Raw genomic sequence first — 21,077 nt, 5'->3', positions numbered from 1 at the left:
AATCTAGCTGGAATACCATCAGGTCCAGAAGCTTTATTTGGTTTGGTGTTGGCTAATAGTTTTTGAATTCCATTTTCTTGTACTACTATATCTTCTATGTTGTCTACTTGGTTCAAATTCAGTAATATGTCTTTGTCTCCTGGGGATGAGAATGCTGATGCAAAGTATTTGTTTAGAATGTTTACTTTAGTTTCATTATCATTATGTATTATGTTATGTTCATCTTTTAATGGCGCTACGCCTGTTGTTTCCATTTTCTTAGACTTAATGTATGACCATAGGTTTTTGTTGTTGTCTTTAGATATTACATTGTTTATGTATTCACTCTGCAGCTGTCTGCTTACTTTTTGGGTTAAGTGTTTAATTTTTATATACTTTTTGTAAACTCTTTCTGCATTAGTTTCTTTAAATTTTCTATATAGGTTTTCCTTCTGTTTACAAAGCTTCTTTAGTCTATTATTAAACCAGCATTTATTTATTTTGTTTGATGTGTATTTAGTTGGTATTTGATTTTCTATAATGCTTTTAAGATGGTTTTTAATGAAATTCCAGAGGTCATCGACTGGTTGGTTAATGTCTTTTTCTAATAAGAATGTTTGTTGAAAGTTTAATGCAGCTTGGTGTAGTTGTGTTAGGTTACATTTATTCCAGAGTAAGATTTTTCTTTTGGGTTTTATATTGGCTACTGCTTTTATCTGACTGTGTATTTTTATGATCTCATGGTCTGATAGACCAGGGATAATATCATAATCAACTACTAATCCAGGTCTGTTGGTTAAGAAGAGATCTAATGTGTTGTTTAATCTAGTTGGCTTTTTAATGATTTGATCTAAACTCTTCTCAACAAGATCAAGTACCAAATCTTCATATAAATCCAAAGTTGGATTCAATGAGTGGTGGAGGTTATCCCCGAAAATAGAAAAACATGAGACCAGCAGAGCTCACATTCAGTCATCGCTTGCTTGGAGGGAACTTGAAGTTCGCCTGAGAGTAGGGAACAATATTGACAACAAGGCTCAAGATTTGATTATACAAGAGATTATACAAGAGACGAAAACCTGGAGAGTTAGTAAAATTACTATCAAAATACGATCCACTCTTGAGGGAGCATGTGCTTCGAACTAAGCTTTGTTCCAGACCGAATACATACATATCTCCACAAATACAAAATAAATTTATTACAATATTGGGTCATCACGCTAAAAAACAAATCATACATCAAGTAAAACAAGCCAAATATTTCTCTATTATTTTGACATTTTTTCCCCAAATTTTACGGTATGTTGTCATGGATAATGACGGGGTGCAGGTTCGTGAGTCTTTTGTTGACTTCAACGACACAAAGGACAAGCATGCTGCTGGAATCGCTGAGATGATTCTAGAGAAATTGCGTTTGGATGGCTTAGACATAATGGACTGCAGGGGTCAAGGATATGATAATGCTGAGGTCATGAAAGGTCATTAAGGTCATGAAAGAATTAACAATATTTGATTAATGAATACATATTATTTTGAATAAAAAGTAAGGTTTTGCAATGTTATTAATTAGTTGTTTTTTTTGTTTTTTTTTTTTGGGGGGGGGGGAGGGCATCAAGATGAGGTACCGCACCAGGCATCATATACTCTAGCTACGCCACTGCATGGCCGCGAGTATAACCAGTTAGGTTCGTGTTGGCCATTGATATAAGTTTTGATGAGTGAAAAGTTCTAAATCTATACTTTCCGACAGCCAAAGTAAATCTGAAGGCACATCCGAAACAAGACACATAAAACAAACACTACCTTATTGAGTCTGCAATAACTATTCAGTTGTCTGGAAGATCTATTTAGCCGAGTCTACAATAACTATTCAGTTGTCTGGAAACTCTAGTTAGTTGAGTCTACAATAACTATTCAATTGTCTGGAAACTCTAGTTAGTTGAGTCTACAATAACTATTCAATTGTCTGGAAACTCTAGTTAGTTGAGTCTACAATAACTATTCAATTGTCTGGAAACTCTAGTTAGTTGAGTCTACAATAACTATTCAATTGTCTGGAAACTCTAGTTAGTTGAGTCTACAATAACTATTCAGTTGTCTGGAAACTCTAGTTAGTTGAGTCTACAATAACTATTCAATTGTCTGGAAACTCTAGTTAGTTGAGTCTATAATTATAAGCTAATTAAGTTTACTAACAAATACAGAAGTCAGCTGAAATTATTTGATTCAACAACTGGTTTGGATTTGGGACCCGATGTTGAATAAACTATTTCGAAATTAATTAATGAACCAATCAGAATTCTAGTCACGTTTGACCTTTCATAAGCCCATATAATGAACGTTGTTTTTTAAACCTCGAGATATATATTATAATCAGTAACACTGCCAGAGCCAGAGAGATATGTAGGCCTATTATAATCAGTAACACTGCCAGAGCAAAAGATATATGTAGGCCTATTATACTCAGTAACACTGCCAGAGCCAGAGATATGTAGGCGTATTATAAATATAATCAGTAACACTGCCAGAGCCAGAGAGATATGTAGGCATATTATAATCAGTAATACTGCCAGAGCAAGAGAGATATGTAGGCCTATTATACTCAGTAACACTGCCAGAGCCAGAGATATGTAGGCGTATTATAATCAGTAACACTGCCAGAGGCAGAGAGATATGTAGGCGTATTATACTCAGTAACACTGCCAGAGGCAGAGAGATATGTAGGCCTATTATAATCAGTAACACTGCCAGAGCAAAAGATATATGTAGGCCTATTATACTCAGTAACACTGCCAGAGCCAGAGAGATATGTAGGCCTATTATAATCAGTAACACTGCCAGAGCCAGAGAGATATGTAGGCCTATTATAATCAGTAACACTGCTAGAGTCAGAGATATATGTAGGCCTATTATACTCAGTAAAACTGCCAGAGCCAGAGAGATATGTAGGCCTATTATACTCAGTAACACTGCCAGAGCCAGAGAGATATGTAGGCCTATTATAATCAGTAACACTGCTAGAGTCAGAGAGATATGTAGGCCTATTATACTCAGTAACACTGCCAGAGGCAGAGAGATATGTAGGCCTATTATACTCAGTAACACTGCCAGAGCCAGAGAGATATGTAGGCCTATTATAATCAGTAACACTGCTAGAGTCAGAGATATATGTAGGCCTATTATACTCAGTAAAACTGCCAGAGCCAGAGAGATATGTAGGCCTATTATACTCAGTAACACTGCCAGAGCCAGAGAGATATGTAGGCCTATTATACTCAGTAACACTGCCAGAGAGATATGTAGGCCTATTATACTCAGTAAAACTGCCAGAGCCAGAGAGATATGTAGGTCTATTATAATCAGTAACACTGCCAGAGAGATATGTAGGCCTATTATACTCAGTAACACTGCCAGAGCCATAGAGATATGTAGGCCTATTATACTCAGTAACACTGCCAGAGCCAGAGAGATATGTAGGCCTATTATAATCAGTAACACTGCCAGAGAGATATGTAGGCCAATTATACCCAGTAACACTGCCAGAGCCGGAATTAAATGTGAATGTCAACATTCTAACACTATAGGTATAAATCCGGACTTAAATAATAATCTTTTTTTTAAAAAAAAAAAAGGTTAAAATTGTATATTGTTCTGTCCCGAGCGCTTAAAGAAAGAGCAAAGAAGAACAACTATTGTTTTATGTTCTGGCATATCATTTTACACACTTGACACTTATTTGCTATAAGCCCACCTAGTTTTTTTTATTTTTATTAAGAATCACAATACCAACTCTAACTAGACTAGTAATATCATATTGTCCAAACTCAATACCACTCTAATGGAGATATTCACGATTAACTAAACAATGTCAAGGACGCTCAATTGAACTTCAAAATTGCCAACTAAGTAAGAGTCACAGACAGGAGAGCTTAGAATGCAAACATATTTAATTATAGAACTTATTAAAAAACTTAGCTTATCAACGCTTCCGTTATTTGTACACCGGATACACCCAAAAGTTTGCTATTTATAGGTCTTCCGTCATGAATGAAAATCTCCCAAATAAAATGGACTTTATAATAAAGCTATGACTTTACACTTTGAAGACGTATTGTGCTTGTTTGCTTTCGACAACTTTTCGCCATCAGTGGGGCATTTAAAACGAAATCTTACCTCGATAATATAGGTTTGAGATTAACTGACTTACTTTATTGTGGTTCTCGTGTGTGGTTGTGCTTTGCTCAGCGAGTCATGATGATTTTTTTTGTATATTTTTTTTTTCTGTCAAAATGAGACAAGTTAAGCCAAACTTGCCATTTGGTATTTATTGCTTGGTAGGTTGCAAAAAGAAAAGTAAGAATAGTCGTAAACTTAAATGATAATAGAGATAGGAGTTGTTATGCATGTGTAGAAGTATTATTAGTATAACCATGAAGTATAGTTCCATGGTATAACACTGTACATTTGTTGTGTAGTTTGAAACTAAATTTGCTGTGTAGTTTCAACACTGTGCCGAGTAACACTGTACATTTGTTGTGTAGTTTCAATACTGTGCCGAGTAACACTGTACATTTGTTGTGTAGTTTCAACACTGTGCCGAGTAGCACTGTACATTTGTTGTGTAGTTTCAACACTGTGCCGAGTAGCACTGTACATTTGTTGTGTAGTTTGAAACTTTGCTGTGCCGAGTAGCACTGTACATTTGTTGTGTAGTTTCAACACTGTGCCGAGTAGCACTGTACATTTGTTGTGTAGTTTGAAACTTTGCTGTGCCGAGTAGCACTGTACATTTGTTGTGTAGTTTGAAACTTTGCTGTGCCGAGTAGCACTGTACATTTGTTGTGTAACTTGCCATAGTGTTTAAATATTTATTTATATCTTCTTTCCCAATTTTCTTAGGCTTGATGCTTGTGTGAGTGAATTTGTCCTTATGCGCTTCCATAGAGAGGGGACGCAATCCCATGCTACATCAGCGTTTAAGACTCAATCATTGATTGATTGGCAAATTTAATTAACAAACCTGGTCCGATTTACACCGCTCTGATACCCTATACAAATGGAGAATTTGTCAGGTGTCACCCCTCCCTTCCTAATCAATCATCGTATAAATTTTGTGAGATCGCTTAGAAGCAATAACAGCTGGAGTGGTCTACTGTTGAAATGCTATGCCAATTAAAACAAGGTTACAAAGACAGTTTGTGTGGAAACACAAACTCAAAATCTGCCCCCGAAGTGGTCCACCCAGGCTGGTAAAAAGGCAGGTTTCAATATTTTCAGAAAGAATATCAGAATAAAATTATTTTTTAAGACAAATGACAGAGAAGAAGGGAGAAAGAAGGTTGACAGATCATGTGTGGTGCCCCGACGGTCCAGCAGACCAAGGAATATGGGAAAATGAATGTGAAGTTGGATCTGAACCTGGCCTAACTGATGTGTTATAATGATTATCTAATTGATCTAATTGTTTTGCAAAGAGTCAATCTCTTATTCAAAGCCTTACGAAAAAAAACATTTCCGAAAATTCCTTTAGTTATGTGCTTCATGTGTGACTGTACCCTCTCCAGCTCATGTGATAACATGAAAAACTACCTATTAATTATTGTTTTAAATTATGTTCCACTTATATGCATACTAAATGGATTTTATCTTTTTTTTTTAATTTTTTTTTTTAAATGTAGTAGTATGACAGAACTTACTTACCAGTAACTTTGAAATGCAGTTGTAAAATAATTTTTCTGACAAAAAAACAAACAAACGAAACCGTTTGCATAAATGTGTAAAAAATTTGGTAAATGGTAGTCTCCCCTACTAAAGAGCCTCCCATGTCTGTTACTATTAATAGTGAATAGTTGTAAAAGTGGTGAATTTTTATGAAAACTGCTTGCATAAGTGATTTAAAAAATTAGATTTTTCTAACTTCTAGGCCTAATATCAAAGAGATTTTCAAAACAGATTTCGTACATACAAATATGAAACAAACTTTTAAAATCTATTTTGTACATCATGATCATACAAACACATACGTCATAAGTCCATATTACTCAAACTGGACATACCCATGATTTTTGTTAGAACGCCTTGGGGCTTTAGAATGCTGTCTGAGATCCATCGTGTTCCATGTTGAACGCTAAACAAAATAACGGCGTTGCTTAATTAACTGTTGCGAGAGAGGGCGTAATAGTCTCATTCAGTCCACGGCAGCATTTCTATTGGTTCCCAGCTTTCGTTAATTGACAGGACCATGCAGTAATGGTCCCACGTGTTAACTGAACTGAGCCATCGAGTCCTTGCATTGCCACTTAGTAACGCCGCACAAAGGACGTCAATCTCGCGACACCGTCTTTGTAGCTCACATTAACTCTGGACAAAGTTTATATTTTAAACGGTAAGGCAGCCTGTTAGATCTCTAGTTGAAGTAGTTTATATTTTAAACGGTAAGGCAGCCTGTTAGATCTCTAGTTGAAGTAGTTTATATTTTAAACGGTAAGGCAGCCTGTTAGATCTCTAGTTGAAGTAGTTTATATTTTAAACGGTAAGGCAGCCTGTTAGATCTCTAGTTGAAGTAGTTTATATTTTAAACGGTAAGGCAGCCTGTTAGATCTCTAGTTGAAGTAGTTTATATTTTAAACGGTAAGGCAGCCTGTTAGATCTCTAGTTGAAGTAGTGGTCGTGTTAATACTAGCATTCTTAGGAAAATGAATGCACTGCTCATTTATTTAAGGTCTTGATACTAAATGAAGAATATGCTTAAGATTTTCTTTTGTCTTCTTTAACAACTAAATATAAAAAAAAATATTTAAAAACAATTCCTCCTTTACGAAGCTGATGACTTTTTGTAAGAGCGATTGATTTGCTCTTAATATGGCAACATTAAAAGACAGATTCTAGTTTGAAGGCCTTTAGATTCAGACTTAGAAGATGGTGTGCAAGGCCTTTAGATTCAGACTTAGAAGATGGTGTGCAAGGCCTTTAGATTCAGACTTAGAAGATGGTGTGCAAGGCCTTTAGATTCAGACTTAGAAGATGGTGTGCAAGGCCTTTAGATTCAGACTTAGAAGATGGTGTGCAAGGCCTTTAGATTCAGACTTAGAAGATGGTGTGCAAGGCCTTTAGATTCAGACTTAGAAGATGGTGTGCAAGGCCTTTAGATTCAGACTTAGAAGATGGTGTGCAAGGCCTTTAGATTCAGACTTAGAAGATGGTGTGCAAGGCCTTTAGATTCAGACTTAGAAGATGGTGTGCAAGGCCTTTAGATCCAGACTTAGAAGATGGTGTGCAAGGCCTTTAGATTCAGACTTAGAAGATGGTGTGCAAGGCCTTTAGATTCAGACTTAGAAGATGGTGTGCAAGGCCTTTAGATCCAGACTTAGAAGATGGTGTGCAAGGCCTTTAGATTCAGACTTAGAAGATGGTGTGCAAGGCCTTTAGATTCAGACTTAGAAGATGGTGTGCAAGGCCTTTAGATTCAGACTTAGAAGATGGTGTGCAAACTGTTCCTGAACGTCTAGTTCTGTGTATCACTCTTTAATGAAGACAAGCGGGAATACCAACTGACGTATGTGTGTTACTATTATAGGCCTATAGTTCGTCCATCGTGGCTCGATGATGACCACCTTTGTCATCGAAGGCGCCGGCTGAGGGCTTTGCACTGAAGTTTTGTGCAGAAGAACATTTCGAGTTCACCAACATATTCATGAACTGTCACATTTCTAGGAAAATCGTTAAAGCTGTTTTCGAGAACTGTGTCCACCCAGATTTTTGTTTTTACTTCCAACCTTTTGTGTTTTTTTTTTCCAATGAAGATTTTGCAAGCCGAGTAGAGGAATTGTACAAATACAAAACTTAGCTGGTCATTGCTTCAAGTGTTCAAGTGATTTCTGTAATGTAGACGTTTTATTTATTTACTGTATAGTATAAGTCATTTCAATGGATGTCGCTGCTTTAACAATCATTTGCAAATGCGTGTCTTTCTTTCGTCTTTCTCTCTCTTTCTTTCTTTTCATCTCCATGATCTCTCTCTCCTTTCTCACTCTTTCCATTATCTTTTCTCTCGTTCTTTCTATTTTCTCTCTTTTCTTTCTCTCTATCGTTCTCTTTGTTCACCTTGTCGTACATTCTCTTTCTTCTCTTCTTCTCTTTCCACGCTTTCAATTTCCAATCTCACTCCACTATTTATCTATCTATCTATCTATCTATCTATCTATCTATCTATCTATCTATCTATCTATCTATCTATCTATCAATCTATCTATCTATCTATCTATCTATCTATCTATCTATCTATCTATCTATCTATCAATCTATCTATCTATCTATCAATCTATCTATCTATCTATCTATCTATCTATCTATCAATCTATCTATCTATCTATCAATCTATCTATCTATCTATCTATCTATCTATCTATCTATCTATCAATCTATCCCTCACAATGCACCCAAAGAACTATATCAGCCTCATAGACAACAAACGCACAGCCATATAATCATTGGGCTTAACCCTTCAAACATCAACTGAATATAGACCTACAACAAATGTATTGATCTATTGATCAGCTATCACGTCACTAGGTCGATATTGTCAACAAGTTCTACTAAGTAAACTATTCATTCTGCAGACGATTGTATTGTCCCTTTAAAAATGATGCCATGTATTTACTGGCTGTGTCTAAAACAGCGGTCCTCAAAGGTCATGTAATCAAAATATCTTTAGAACCGATGCATTAAAATGCAACCGTATATAAAGGACAATATTTTGTCTTCGACACTAAGTTAAATAACAAGAAAAACAATTTTTTAAAAATAATACTTTTTTTTAAAAAGACAATACAATACTTCTTTTATACAACTTATATAGAGCAATTATGTAATAAATGTTAGATTTTTTTTAAAGTAAAATTATTTTACCAAGCTCCCCCCCCCCCGAGTAAAAAATGCTGATTAACTTAAGCAAATGTATAAATCTATTACGTTGTTGTGATCTTTAGATCTAGGCCTAGAAGAAGATGCGTGAAATGTTCCTGAACATCAATTTATTAAACGCTTGAATAATATATCAATAGTACTCACATGCGAAAATACCAGAACACGCATATGATACAAAAAAGAGGATGATTACGTCCTACGCGTCATGTCTCAGGTAACCCATTCCATACTCTAATAGCACTAGGGAAGAAGGAGCATTTGTAAAAGTTTGTCCTAGCATATGGAACGAGGAATGTGCCTTTATCTTTGTGTCTTTTCTGAGTATTTTATTGGATTTTGTTTTTGTATTTGAAGATTATGGTTCAGTGTTTTATATATTATTGCTTCTTCGCTTCTAAGTCTTCTAACTTGAAGGCTTTCTAAATTTAGTGATTATACTAAAGTTGTACGTTAGTCTAGTGAAATTTGAATATTCGTTTGTTATGAATCTCACTGCTCTATAGTAGTGGACCTAAGAATGTTCTTTGAGGTACACCTGAGTTTACTGTTATTGGTGTTAATTTAGAGCCAATTATTATACAGTTTGTTCTCTTCCTATCAGAAAATCTTTAATCCACTGATGCAATGGACCATCAGTGCCAAAATATTATATTTTTTTAAGCAAACTATGGTGGTTAACTTTGTCAAAAGCCTTGGAAAAATCTAGTAAGATAGCATCTATTTTATCCCTTTCAAAGTAACTATTTTCTCGTTCTCTAGTCAAATTTAAATGTATTTCTTTTTATACTTTGAAAAAATATAACGGTCAAACTAGAGTTTCCCCAGTGTGTCTAACGAGCTAGACTAGTAATCTTTTCCCAACGACAGGGCCTAGAGCCTACATCAACTGTCAAATTTCTTGGAAAATCGTTAGAGTCGTTTTCGAGAGCCGTGTTCGGGCTCCACCCAGGAAGGTTCTATGAGGGTACGTGTTGAATAGAGGTATTGTAAAAATACTGTCCCGATAAGTCTGCATAATGTGGATCGCAGAGTTTCCGAATTAGTGTTATCGGTTATGGTGTTGAGCTTTGCCACATGAAAATGTATTGACTACAGAACTAAGTGTTCAGTAATTGACCTCTATGAAGGCATAAAGTTGTATCTGCAAATAAAAATAAAGTGCCAACATATTTTTTTGTCTCCCTTAGTGAATGAAAAAGTTATCGGAACTGTCGGGTTATGGAATGTCAGGTTTTCGGAACTGTTTTGTTTATTACCTGAAACTGTGCATAGAACAAAAAAAAAGACGTTTATTTTTTTTTTACAAACACAAATGAAAACATATAAAAATGTTGATTTTGTTTGTTTTATTTCGAGAAAATATAAAAGATCTAGATCTATAGGCTACATAGGTCTATCTAAGATAAAAAATAAATAGATCTAGATCTATAGGCTATATAGGTCTATCTATGTGTTAGATTTGTCCCAATTGTCTCTCGTGTCTGAAAAAGATTCCTTGTGAGATTTGTCTAAAGTTGTCTCTCTTGTCTGACGCAGAAGTGAAGATGAACCTGAATAGTTTTACAGCCCCGCCAGTCAACAACGCTCTTCAGCCAGACATATACAACAAGCTGGACGCGGAGGTCATCGAGAGAACCAGAGTGGCTAACAATCAGTTGGCCATGCGGCTACTTCTCGAGGAAAAAATCATCAACAAATACAGGTGTGTTTACCGAGCTTATATCAACTCTGTCTGTCTGTCTGTCTGTAAGGTCAAAATCTTTTGGACGTTGTTTCTCCCACTTCCCATTCTCGGATCAAGTTGAAAATTTGCACAATTATTGATTTATTTATTAACCAATTAATTAAGTAAGTAGTTGTAATTAAATAAGCTTCATTTGGAAAACGCTAAGGTAACGGGAGATAAGCCTTGCAATTATGAAAGCTATGGCAGCAATTGAACAGTGCCTCTCCCCCTTTTAAAGAGCGAATGTGGCTCTTGTCAACATGTAAAACAGCAGACGCTTGAAAGTCGCTGGACCAGGAGAGTAACTTGCGAAAATGTGTACACATCATGGGTGTAGCCAGGGGGGGGGGGAATTGGAGGTTAAACTCCCCCCCCCTCCGAAATGAAATTCCCTCCCACGGGGGGGGGGGGGAGACGGACTTTAGTGACTGATTTTTTGCTTTGATTTTGTTTATTTTAGGTGAGATTTTAATGCTAAACCATCACTTGCCCCAGCGCAGCCAAGGGGGTTTTGATTTTAAAACCCCTACCAGAGGGGTTTTGAGTTTCAAACCCCCTACTAGGGGTTTTTGCAGTTAAATCCCCCTCTTCTATAAAACAAAACAAAAAAAATGCAAACGACTATCCCCAAATTCCAAGAGCACAGTTAAAAAAAATTTTGATTTTAAAAACCCCTCCAAAATTTAATTTACGATAAACACTTCTTCAATATGAAAAAAAAAGCAAATTATGCACTCAAAATGTTATAAGCGTAGCTAAATGGGTTTTGACTCAGTTTTAAGTTTAAACTCCCCTCCAAAGGAGTTTGAAGCTAAAAAATAAAAAGAGCAATTTACACACTCTAAAATCTATGAGCGTAGCCAAAGGGGTTTTGAGTTTTCAATGTAAAAAAAAAAGCAAATTACGCACTTAAAATGCTATGAGCGTTGCCTAAAGGGGTTTTGAGTTTAAATCCCCTTTCAGAAGGGTTTGATGCTAAAAAATACTTCTTCAATATAAAAGAAAGCAAATTACACACTAAAATTATTTGAGCGTAGCCAAGCCAATGGGGGGTTTTGAGTTTAAGCTCCTCTCCTCCAGATGGTTTTGAGTTTAAAATCCCCCCACAGAGCGTTTTGAGGTGGAAAATCTCGATCTTCAAAAGTATTCTAAAGCAAACTACTATGATCGTAGCTAAATGGGGTTTTGAATTTTTAAAAATACAAGTAAGTCCTGAGATTTTTTAGTTTAAAACCCCAAACAGATGATTTTGACGATAAAAAATCTAAAGCAAACTACAGTCACCTAATTCCAAGAGCGTATTCAAGAGAGGTTACACATTTCTACCAGCTCCATTAATAAAGTGCAGTGAATAGTCATCTGCCGAAATTGAAAAACACTAAATGTGGCTCAACAAAGATGGCTAAGACAGATTTTAGGAGTCAGTTATAGAGATCGGGTCTAAATCAAGGAAATCCTATGCCGAACTGGAAGTCGACCCCTTAGTAAGATTGTGACAGAGCGTCGCATGAGGTTTGCGGCACATGTTCTCCGACAAAATGAATTATGCATAATAAGAAATGGGATGACATCCTAGTACAACTTGGCGCCACACATTCATGGAGGTCCTCAGAGCAGGTGGGAAGAAGCTTCAGACATTACCAGTGACAGATTTTTGTGGAAACAGCTTGACGGCAAATGCGCCGAACGGTGCGGGAGGGTCTAAGTCAGTAAGAATAACACACTAGGTTTTTGAAATAAGACTTTTTATTAGCAGGAAAATGCACTGTATATACCTCAGAATATGCATCTTGTTGGCATTCAATACCAGAAATAGTGCTCCCCCCTAACCCCCCCCCCCCCCCGAAAAAAAAATCCTGGCAAATCGTTCACGACTTTTCGTTCACTCGACTATTCGTTCACCAGACATTTTGTTCACCCGACAACTCGTTCACGCGACTATTCGCTCACGGACTATTCGCTCACAGACAAGTTGTTCACCGACAACTTGTTCACCGACAGTTGGTTCACGACAAATCGTTCACGCGACAATTCGTTCACGGCACGGACAAATAGTTCACAGACAAATCGTTCACTGGATAGTAACATATTGTTAATATTATATATTCTCGTCGCGTGTTTAATTTATTTACATTAAAACCTTTGTAGCTATTATTTCCAAATGCAAAAAATGTATAGAGATCAGCTTTAATCCGCGTTTATTTAATTTCGTTGTTGTTGTTAATATTTTGTTAGTGAGGACAGGATGTGGTAAAAAGTATACTTAAAATAAAAAAATATATAAAAAAAGAGATCTTACAAGCTATCTGAAAAATGTAAACGGGCCCTCACTTTACTATAGGTAACATTTTTACTTTCACCTTTAATATATATTTACACCCCCCCTCTTTTTTTTTCATCTACTGGGAATCTACCCATTCATCTGGATACTCTAGTTAACACCTAGTGGAGTGCAAGACAGACTGGCTCCTCTGGAAGTAATACAACTTTATTGGACATTGCCTATACACATGTTCAATCTGTTAACATTGAAAATATCTACTAGACACTAGTATAGTACTTTCCATCAAGTTTAAAAGAAGTTTTATTTTATTTTAATTTTAGTTAACTTGTTTCTATATGTGACAACCCATTGGTAGACTAATTTGATTGCTTGGACTTCAATAACAAATTTATTGAAACAATTTTATTTTGTTGTATTGCGATAAATTATAATTTTTTGATAGGGAACCAAAATATTTCCTAGTGTTGTATATGTAATTAGTTTTTTTTTTTTTCTTAGATGTCTTAATTGATAAGTTTTAATCTTAGATCTGTATCTAGTATGTGACATTCAGAGTTGAACAGTGAAACCATATATTGTACCAAATCTAGTACCTTTGTTAAAAGTCTAAATTATCTCTCGTAAAAACACTGAAAGGATTGTGGAAAAAATACTAGTGTGTCTGAGCTAGCCAGGAAAACCAGTGACTTGGCAGAATGCATGACGCGTAGGACGTAATCATCTTCTTTTTTGAAGAAACGTCTGTATTATATAAGATAAGATTTGTTTTTGTTAATAAGATATCAATAAAATGGGTATGTTAATTAAACATCTGGACCGCTATTAAGAAGATAAGCAAATATAATAATAATAATAATATAATAATAATAATCTTTATTATCCGTAAGGAAATTTGTCTTACAATTTGTGCATTACACCATGAGTGTAAAAGAAGGCCTACATGTTGAAAGTAAACATGTTACCTATAGTAAAGTGAGGTCCCATTTAAATGTTTCAGCTTGCTTGTAAGATCACTTTATTCTTTTAAGTATAATTTTTTATCACATACATAACAACAAACAAACATTTACAAAGAATTTCGGATCAGGCCCGATCTGTAGCAATTTTTTGTTTTTGAAAATATCCAGTGAACAATTTGTCTGTGAACGAATTGTTAGTGAACGATTTGTCGCGTGAACGATTTGTCGTGAACCAACTGTCGGTGATCAAGTTGTCGGTGAACAAGTTGTCTGAGAGCGAATAGTCTGTGAGCGAATAGTCGAGTGAACGAATTGTCGGGTGAACGAAATGTCTGGTGAACGAATAGTCGCGTGAACGAAAAGTCGTGAACGATTTGTCGGTGAACGAAATGTCAGTGAACGAATTGTCGTGTCCCCCGCCCATGGTACACATATAATTGATTCATAGTGATAAATCAATTTAATTCAGTATAAGCTTTTTTTAAAGCATTTTAGTGCCTCTCGTAAGGTGAATTGTCACTAATTGTTTTATAGTTTTGTGTGGTCTGTACGTCTGTTCGGCCGTCCATTTCAAAATCTCAAAAACTAAAAAAAAAAGATATTGAAAATCCGATATCATAATATTTTAGATATTCCAAAGGTCTGCTGCAACGGCTACTTTTTTTCTTTTCTGAAATTTAAAAAAATATTTTTTAAATTAACTTCACAAGCAGTTTTTCTCACAAAAAGACTACACTATTTTAACAACTAATAAGGAAAATGTTTTTTTTTTAATTTTCATAAACACAATATTAAAAACTTTTTTTTTCTAAAATAATGTTATAAATAAATTTGTATTACTAAATCAAGTATTTTCAATTGTATCAAGCTAATTGTATTTTAAATTAAATTAAATGATTACTTTTTTTTGGTTTTAAAGAGAAAAATTCATGTAATATGTGGTACAAGTGGTACACTTCGCGAAAAATACCTTCACATTGAACCAGAGAAATGTTTCCTTCTTCAGCCCTTTACAAATCACATCAGTCAGATATTCCTTCAATAGCACCAGGCCAGGTTTACATTGAACTTTATAACTATCAGTTCATTGAATACATATTAATATTAACAATGTATTAATAAGAGCATGAATAAATCTCCCTATCCTGTGCTATCATGTCGTCAGTCGGACTTACAACACAATAGTGGGCTATCGTTAACACGTTCACTGTTATCAAATAAACCCGCTTAATGTACAACCATAAATATACCAATAATTGAACATTATTTAATGATGTGTTGAAATCTTGAAATCTTACGTAATCTGTACAAAATATGTAATAGAGTCATTTCCCTTTATTTATGCAACAATATTACTAACTTTGGATTCCCAGGAACGAGGCTGAAAGAATTATTCTGTTGGAGAAAACAAGAGTTGCAAAAGATTTGAACAGAATCTCACAAACTCTCCCAGCGATGGCGCGGATCCGAGATTTTGATGAACAGTTTTTCCCCCGTGGTACAGATCGACCAACATCCCATCGAAAATTTAAGGTATACATCTTGTATAACTTCTGATACAGTCTTACATTTATTACAAAAGAAACAAAAATAATACTATTAATGCTACTTATTATGTATTCATACTATTTCATACCAAACGGATTTATTCTTTTCAGGCCTTTGGATGACTACAAAGTAGAATAGAAGCTTTCTCGCTTTAAAAAAAGAGAGATAATACGCCCAGTGTGTTAATCTAGTCGTACATGTTCAACATAGACTCAAACTCTACCAAGTCATTGGTTTTACGGGCAAACCGTTCCATGCTTTAATTGCACAAGAGTAGGCCTACTGATAGGATTATAGTATATGGTATTTGAAATGTATATTTTTGTGTCGAAGTATTTTTATATGGTTGTTATTACATATGTAAGTTTCGGTTTAGCCTTTTATGTATTATTTCTACTGTTCATATTAGTCTTCTATCCCAATCCTAACTCTAACCTTAATTTTAACTCTAACCTTAATTTTAACTCTAACCTTAATTTTGAGTTTTCATTGTTAGATACCTCACGGCTCGGGTTTCTTTTGGTTTCTTCATGTTTGATTTGAAGGGTCTCAAACTAAAAAGTGCCTAATTTATTATTGATGTTTTAGTTTTTCTTTAATGCTCCATGTCCTAAAAAGCAGAATAAGTATTTGTTTCTTTCTTTCTTAATCTAGAGTTTCTGACGCAGTGTTTTAATAGGCTGAATCACAAAGTATTTGGCCTCGATATGCAATTTTTTTTTTTGCAGTTCCTATTATTACTTTGAAATCTCTTCATTGGTGGGGAACAAAATGGTGGAAGGAAAAATGTCTTGTGTTTCAAAAACGGTCATAACGATTTTTCTAGAAATTGAAAGCTTATCTATATCTTTGGGGGGTGGGGTGGGGGGAATCACTAGCTAATTGGCCACAAAGTGAAAACTTTGGTAGTCGAGATCTGAAAGAGGAAGGAAAGGTCGTTGCTCTTCGTGAAGCATTGATAGAAATGAAAAGAATAAACAAATCAATAGGAATTGATTCTTGTAAAAAAAAACTTTTTTTTTTGTGTATATTATTTGTTCCTTTTAGTGCACAACATATTTTTTAAAAATATTTCAGAGAAAAAAGAAAAACTACTTAGCCGAAAAAAATGATGACGTCATCTGCCACCGATGCTACATTCACCACATGCCTCTCAAGAAGAAGTTCTACACCAAGGTCTCCCCACCATCCTCGCCGACAGTCTTGGATGCAAGTCGCGGAGAAAGTAAAGACGCTACTGACGCAGAGCCGCCGGGGCGAACATCAGAATCCGGGCTAGTGTCTAGTTCTGCACGAACGAAAAGTGCCAAATCAAACATTGACACGGACGTATTTGACTCTTACGGACTCTTAGATAGGAGCGTATATGGCCGGGATCTAGATTCCAATGAGACCCCCACGCCGAGACTGATGCCTAATGAGCAATGGAAAAAAATTGTCAAAAACGTCTGCAGCCAGTGTCTTAAACGTGAAAAAACCTTAGCGGCCAAAATGGACAGATCCGGGTATTCGCGTGAACGTACGGTTGGTTTTGATAGGTCGGTGTCTACGGCCAACAAATCGAGCAGTGATTCAATGCCGCCAACAAGGTCCTTAAGCCACACATCCAGAGGCAGCTCTCAGAGACAGTCAAAGAGCAGAAGTGAGCTCCGGGTCATGTCGAGGGACTCCAGTGTGCTGAAAAAGATTCCAGGGCCAGATGGAAAAGAAGAGCCAATCAAAGGAACAAGAAAACAAAGTACCAGAGACGCAAGTCTCACCGAGCGATCAGACACTTTGGTCAGTGTTAAAGACAGCAAGAAAACCATGTTCCACAGCGAAGGAAGAAAAGTATAATTCCTGTCTATGTGTCACGAATGACGGGACTGCATCTTCTTAGATTAAAGATATAAATAACGCGTTGACTTTTGGAGGTGAATGAAAGCATTTCCTCTAGCGTATAATTGTACAAATATGGTAAACAATTTCAGTTTGAAACAACTTAATGATTGTTCTTGTTGCTACGAAAGAAATACGCATCAATATTGAGCTTATATTAAAGTAATAAAGGCTTGTCGTCGAATCTGTAGATTAAGGAAGAAGTGCATTATCTCCCCTGGCTCCTCCGCTCTATGTGTACTACATTGAACGATGATAAAGCCATTGATCTGCAGAAGGTCAATTCAAGTTTTCTTTTCTCTGGTTACGCCTTTCATAGGTCGAAATTTTTACTTCTGGTCTCAAATAAAGGTACCAGCTGCCTTTGTATGTGCTTAGAAATAGTAACCAGTTTACTGGTCTAACACCGTCAATGCATTTTTTTTACTGAGCACATTTTAAACGCTACTGATCTAAATATAAATAATTTTTGAGTTAAACAGATTTGCTAACTATGTCAACATCAGACGATTTATATGTTTATAACAGCAATTTAAAAAATGTAAAGAAAAATTATGAATTGTATAGGCCTATCATCTGGTAAAATGAAATGTTTGTAATTGCTGACTAAGTTTGTAAATGTAAAGTTACTTTTGTTATCTGCTATATTTGGCTTTCAGATACTTTTAAACACTATATTTCACCAGAAACAAAAAAAAGCAAAAAAAAAAAAAAAAACGTACCGTATTGGATAACATGCAACTACTATAGTAAAGGCTATACCGGTAATTATTTCAATGTTGAGTCGGTATGTAATTTTTGAAAATATAAAATAAAATATATTCAAAGTTGAATTAATTATGAGAATATTTATTGAATGACAGTAGTTTTTTTTTTAATACAGCAGCGGTATATGCACTCTGCCACACACCCCTTATTAAGTGCACAACGAGGAGCTCAGTCAGCAAGCCTAATTCTTATTTACATGGTGTAAATTCATAGAGACGAAGAAATGCTGCTTTTTTTTCCCCTCCAGTTTGGGAGATAATCCGTATTTTTTAAAAGACGTTATCATTGCTTGCTATTTCATTTCTCAGTTGGAGATTTTCATCTATGTAGCTAAATCCTTAAATAGCAAAATGTTTGGTGCAACCGGTGTACAGAATGAAGGAAATGTTGATGAGCTATGTTTGTAAACCTTCTATTATTATGTTGGTGCAATGTTGATGAGCTATGTTTGTAAAAGTTCTATTCATAAACATAAATATTTATGTCTATGGTTCTATTATTATGTTGGTGCACTGCGGAATCAAATTTGTTAAGCTCTTCCGTTGGTAGTTTTTAGTTATCGCGAACATCTTTAAATAGTTGAAATACTTAAAATAGTGCCAAGAAAACACTTGACTACCTATCGAATCCCTACTCGAGCTGAGTCGTGCTTGCTGAGCGCCTAAAGGCAGCACGGAAAATTTCTCACAGTCACCAAATAGAGCAGTGAGATTCATAACAAACGAATATTCACATTTGACTAGAGCAACACCTTTAGTAAAATCACTAAATTTAGAAAGCATGAAAGATGCGCTTTACAAAACAATTTAAAACAAACAAACATACGTAGTAGCCACGAACTATTTCATATGATAATACTAATAGGCCTAATAACGTCGCTGCTACATTGACGTTATGTAGCATACAACAGAAAAAAACAAACGCCGCTAAATATTGATCAGGCGGTAGCACAAGTCTACGCTATTCAAACAAAAGACCCTTCGCTTCTCCATTGTTTCAAATGTTCACATAAATACTATACAAAAGACTTAGCCTGCTTGAATGGATCATTGATTGAATCTTAACAATCAAAATGAAGTACAATCATCATTTATGTATCACGGACAGATCAGCTTTTAACACAAATATATTATAATGCCTGCGAGAAGTGCAATGTTTCGATCGTTGCCTGGAATGTGTCAGAATATAAGCTTAAGAGATGCATTCTCAACTCATAGTGCGCCTACACAACGAAAAATACAAGTAAAAAAGAAGCATTCTCATCTTATAGTGCGCCTGCCCAACGAGAAATACAATCATAAAAGAAGCATTCTCAACTTGGGGATACGCCTACCCAACGAGAAATACAATCATAAAAGAAGCATTCTCAACTTATAGTGCGCCTACCCAACGAGAAATACAATCATAAAAGAAGCATTCTCAACTTATAGTGCGCCTACCCAACGAGAAATACAATCATAAAAGAAGCATTCTCAACTTGGGGATACGCCTACCCAACGAGAAATACAATCATAAAAGAAGCATTCTCAACTTGGGGATACGCCTACCCAACGAGAAATACAATCATAAAAGAAGCATTCTCAACTTATAGTGCGCCTACCCAACGAGAAATACAACCATAAAAGAAGCATTCTCAACTTATAGTGCGCCTACCCAACGAGAAATACAACCATAAAAGAAGCATTCTCAACTTATAGTGCGCCTACCCAACGAGAAATACAACCATAAAAGAAGCATTCTCAACTTATAGTGCGCCTACCCAACGAGAAATACAATCATAAAAGAAGCATTCTCAACTTATAGTGCGCCTACCCAACGAGAAATACAACCATAAAAGAAGCATTCTCAACTTATAGTGCGCCTACCCAACGAGAAATACAACCATAAAAGAAGCATTCTCAACTTATAGTGCGCCTACCCAACGAGAAATACAACCATAAAAGAAGCATTCTCAACTTATAGTGCGCCTACCCAACGAGAAATACAATCATAAAAGAAGCATTCTCAACTTGGGGATACGCCTACCCAACGAGAAATACAACCATAAAAGAAGCATTCTCAACTTCATAAAAGAAGCATTCTCAACTTATAGTGCGCCTACCCAACGAGAAATACAGTCATAAAAGAAGCATTCTCAACTTGGGGATACGCCTACCCAACGAGAAATACAATCATAAAAGAAGCATTCTCAACTTATAGTGCGCCTACCCAACGAGAAATACAACCATAAAAGAAGCATTCTCAACTTGGGGATACGCCTACCCAACGAGAATATTTTCAATATAACTATAAGAACTGCAAACTCAACTTGAATTGCACGCGTCCTGTGAGAATAGAAGCATTAAAAATAAAAAAAGGTACACGACTTTTTTGTCGCAACCTTTATAGCGCAACAGTTTTGGCGTGAGAAGTTTTGACGATAATTTATAAAACACAAACATTTTTATAATATTTTTTTCCCTAGACTATAATATAGTATATATCTATACATTCCTCGCTCCTCCACTACGAAAAAAAGATAGTTTCAATACTAGATGGCCAAGGATTAATTGAACAATGCCCGACGCCATCCCTCACCGACCTATGGGAGGTTTGAGGCTAGGATTAGGTTAAATAATCTTCAATTTGTACGGAATATTCATGTAAACATACAATCTATGAGCAAAAAAAAAAAGTTCTACTTCGAATAATAATAACTTAAAAAAAAAGAACTATCGAAAATTAAGATGACATACTTGAAAGAAACCACTCGCAGACATATGCATGGATAGCTTTAGTCCATCTTGAGTACACATGAAGAGGCCTACTGCTGTCGATAGACCAACCATCCATCCATCCCAGTGGCGCTACAGCTCATGTATGTCCCTGGTCTGCTTTAAAACATCTCTCCTTTCTGATCTGTCCCGTGATTTACGTCTCCATGCCTAGACTTTGAGCTGTTGTAGATCTGCCTCTACATCATCAAGCCACCTTACTCGTGGTCTGCTTTTGGGGCGCCTGCCTTTCGGTT

At 35.8% G+C, this 21,077-nt stretch overlaps 1 protein-coding gene across 9 annotated transcripts in view; it reads left to right on the top strand.

Annotated features, from left to right (window-relative positions):
• Positions 1-18,549, top strand: part of LOC106057049 (uncharacterized) — a 31,118-nt gene extending 12,569 nt beyond the window's left edge. The window contains exons 1-4 of one of the 9 annotated variants that reach the window (XM_056023804.1): positions 4,087-4,165; positions 10,441-10,606; positions 15,247-15,406; positions 16,499-18,549. In XM_056023804.1, the coding sequence (XP_055879779.1) occupies positions 10,449-10,606; positions 15,247-15,406; positions 16,499-17,257 (1,077 nt within the window). In that variant the 5' untranslated portion in view covers positions 4,087-4,165; positions 10,441-10,448 and the 3' untranslated portion in view covers positions 17,258-18,549. Of the gene's footprint in view, positions 1-4,086; positions 4,166-4,262; positions 4,333-4,473; positions 4,823-5,972; positions 6,365-6,598; positions 6,610-6,641; positions 6,701-7,345; positions 7,859-9,312; positions 9,610-10,440; positions 10,607-15,246; positions 15,407-16,498 lie in introns of those variants that run through there. The other 8 variants (XM_056023801.1, XM_056023805.1, XM_056023802.1 and 5 more) reach the window with 8 other exon arrangements.
• Positions 18,550-21,077: the final 2,528 nt, after the last annotated feature.

This window comes from Biomphalaria glabrata, chromosome 3, assembly GCF_947242115.1.
Source record: "Biomphalaria glabrata chromosome 3, xgBioGlab47.1, whole genome shotgun sequence".
Lineage (NCBI taxonomy): Eukaryota > Metazoa > Mollusca > Gastropoda > Planorbidae > Biomphalaria > Biomphalaria glabrata.
The sequence above is the reverse complement of the archived record's forward strand: the minus strand, read 5'-3'. Positions and strand labels throughout refer to the sequence as shown.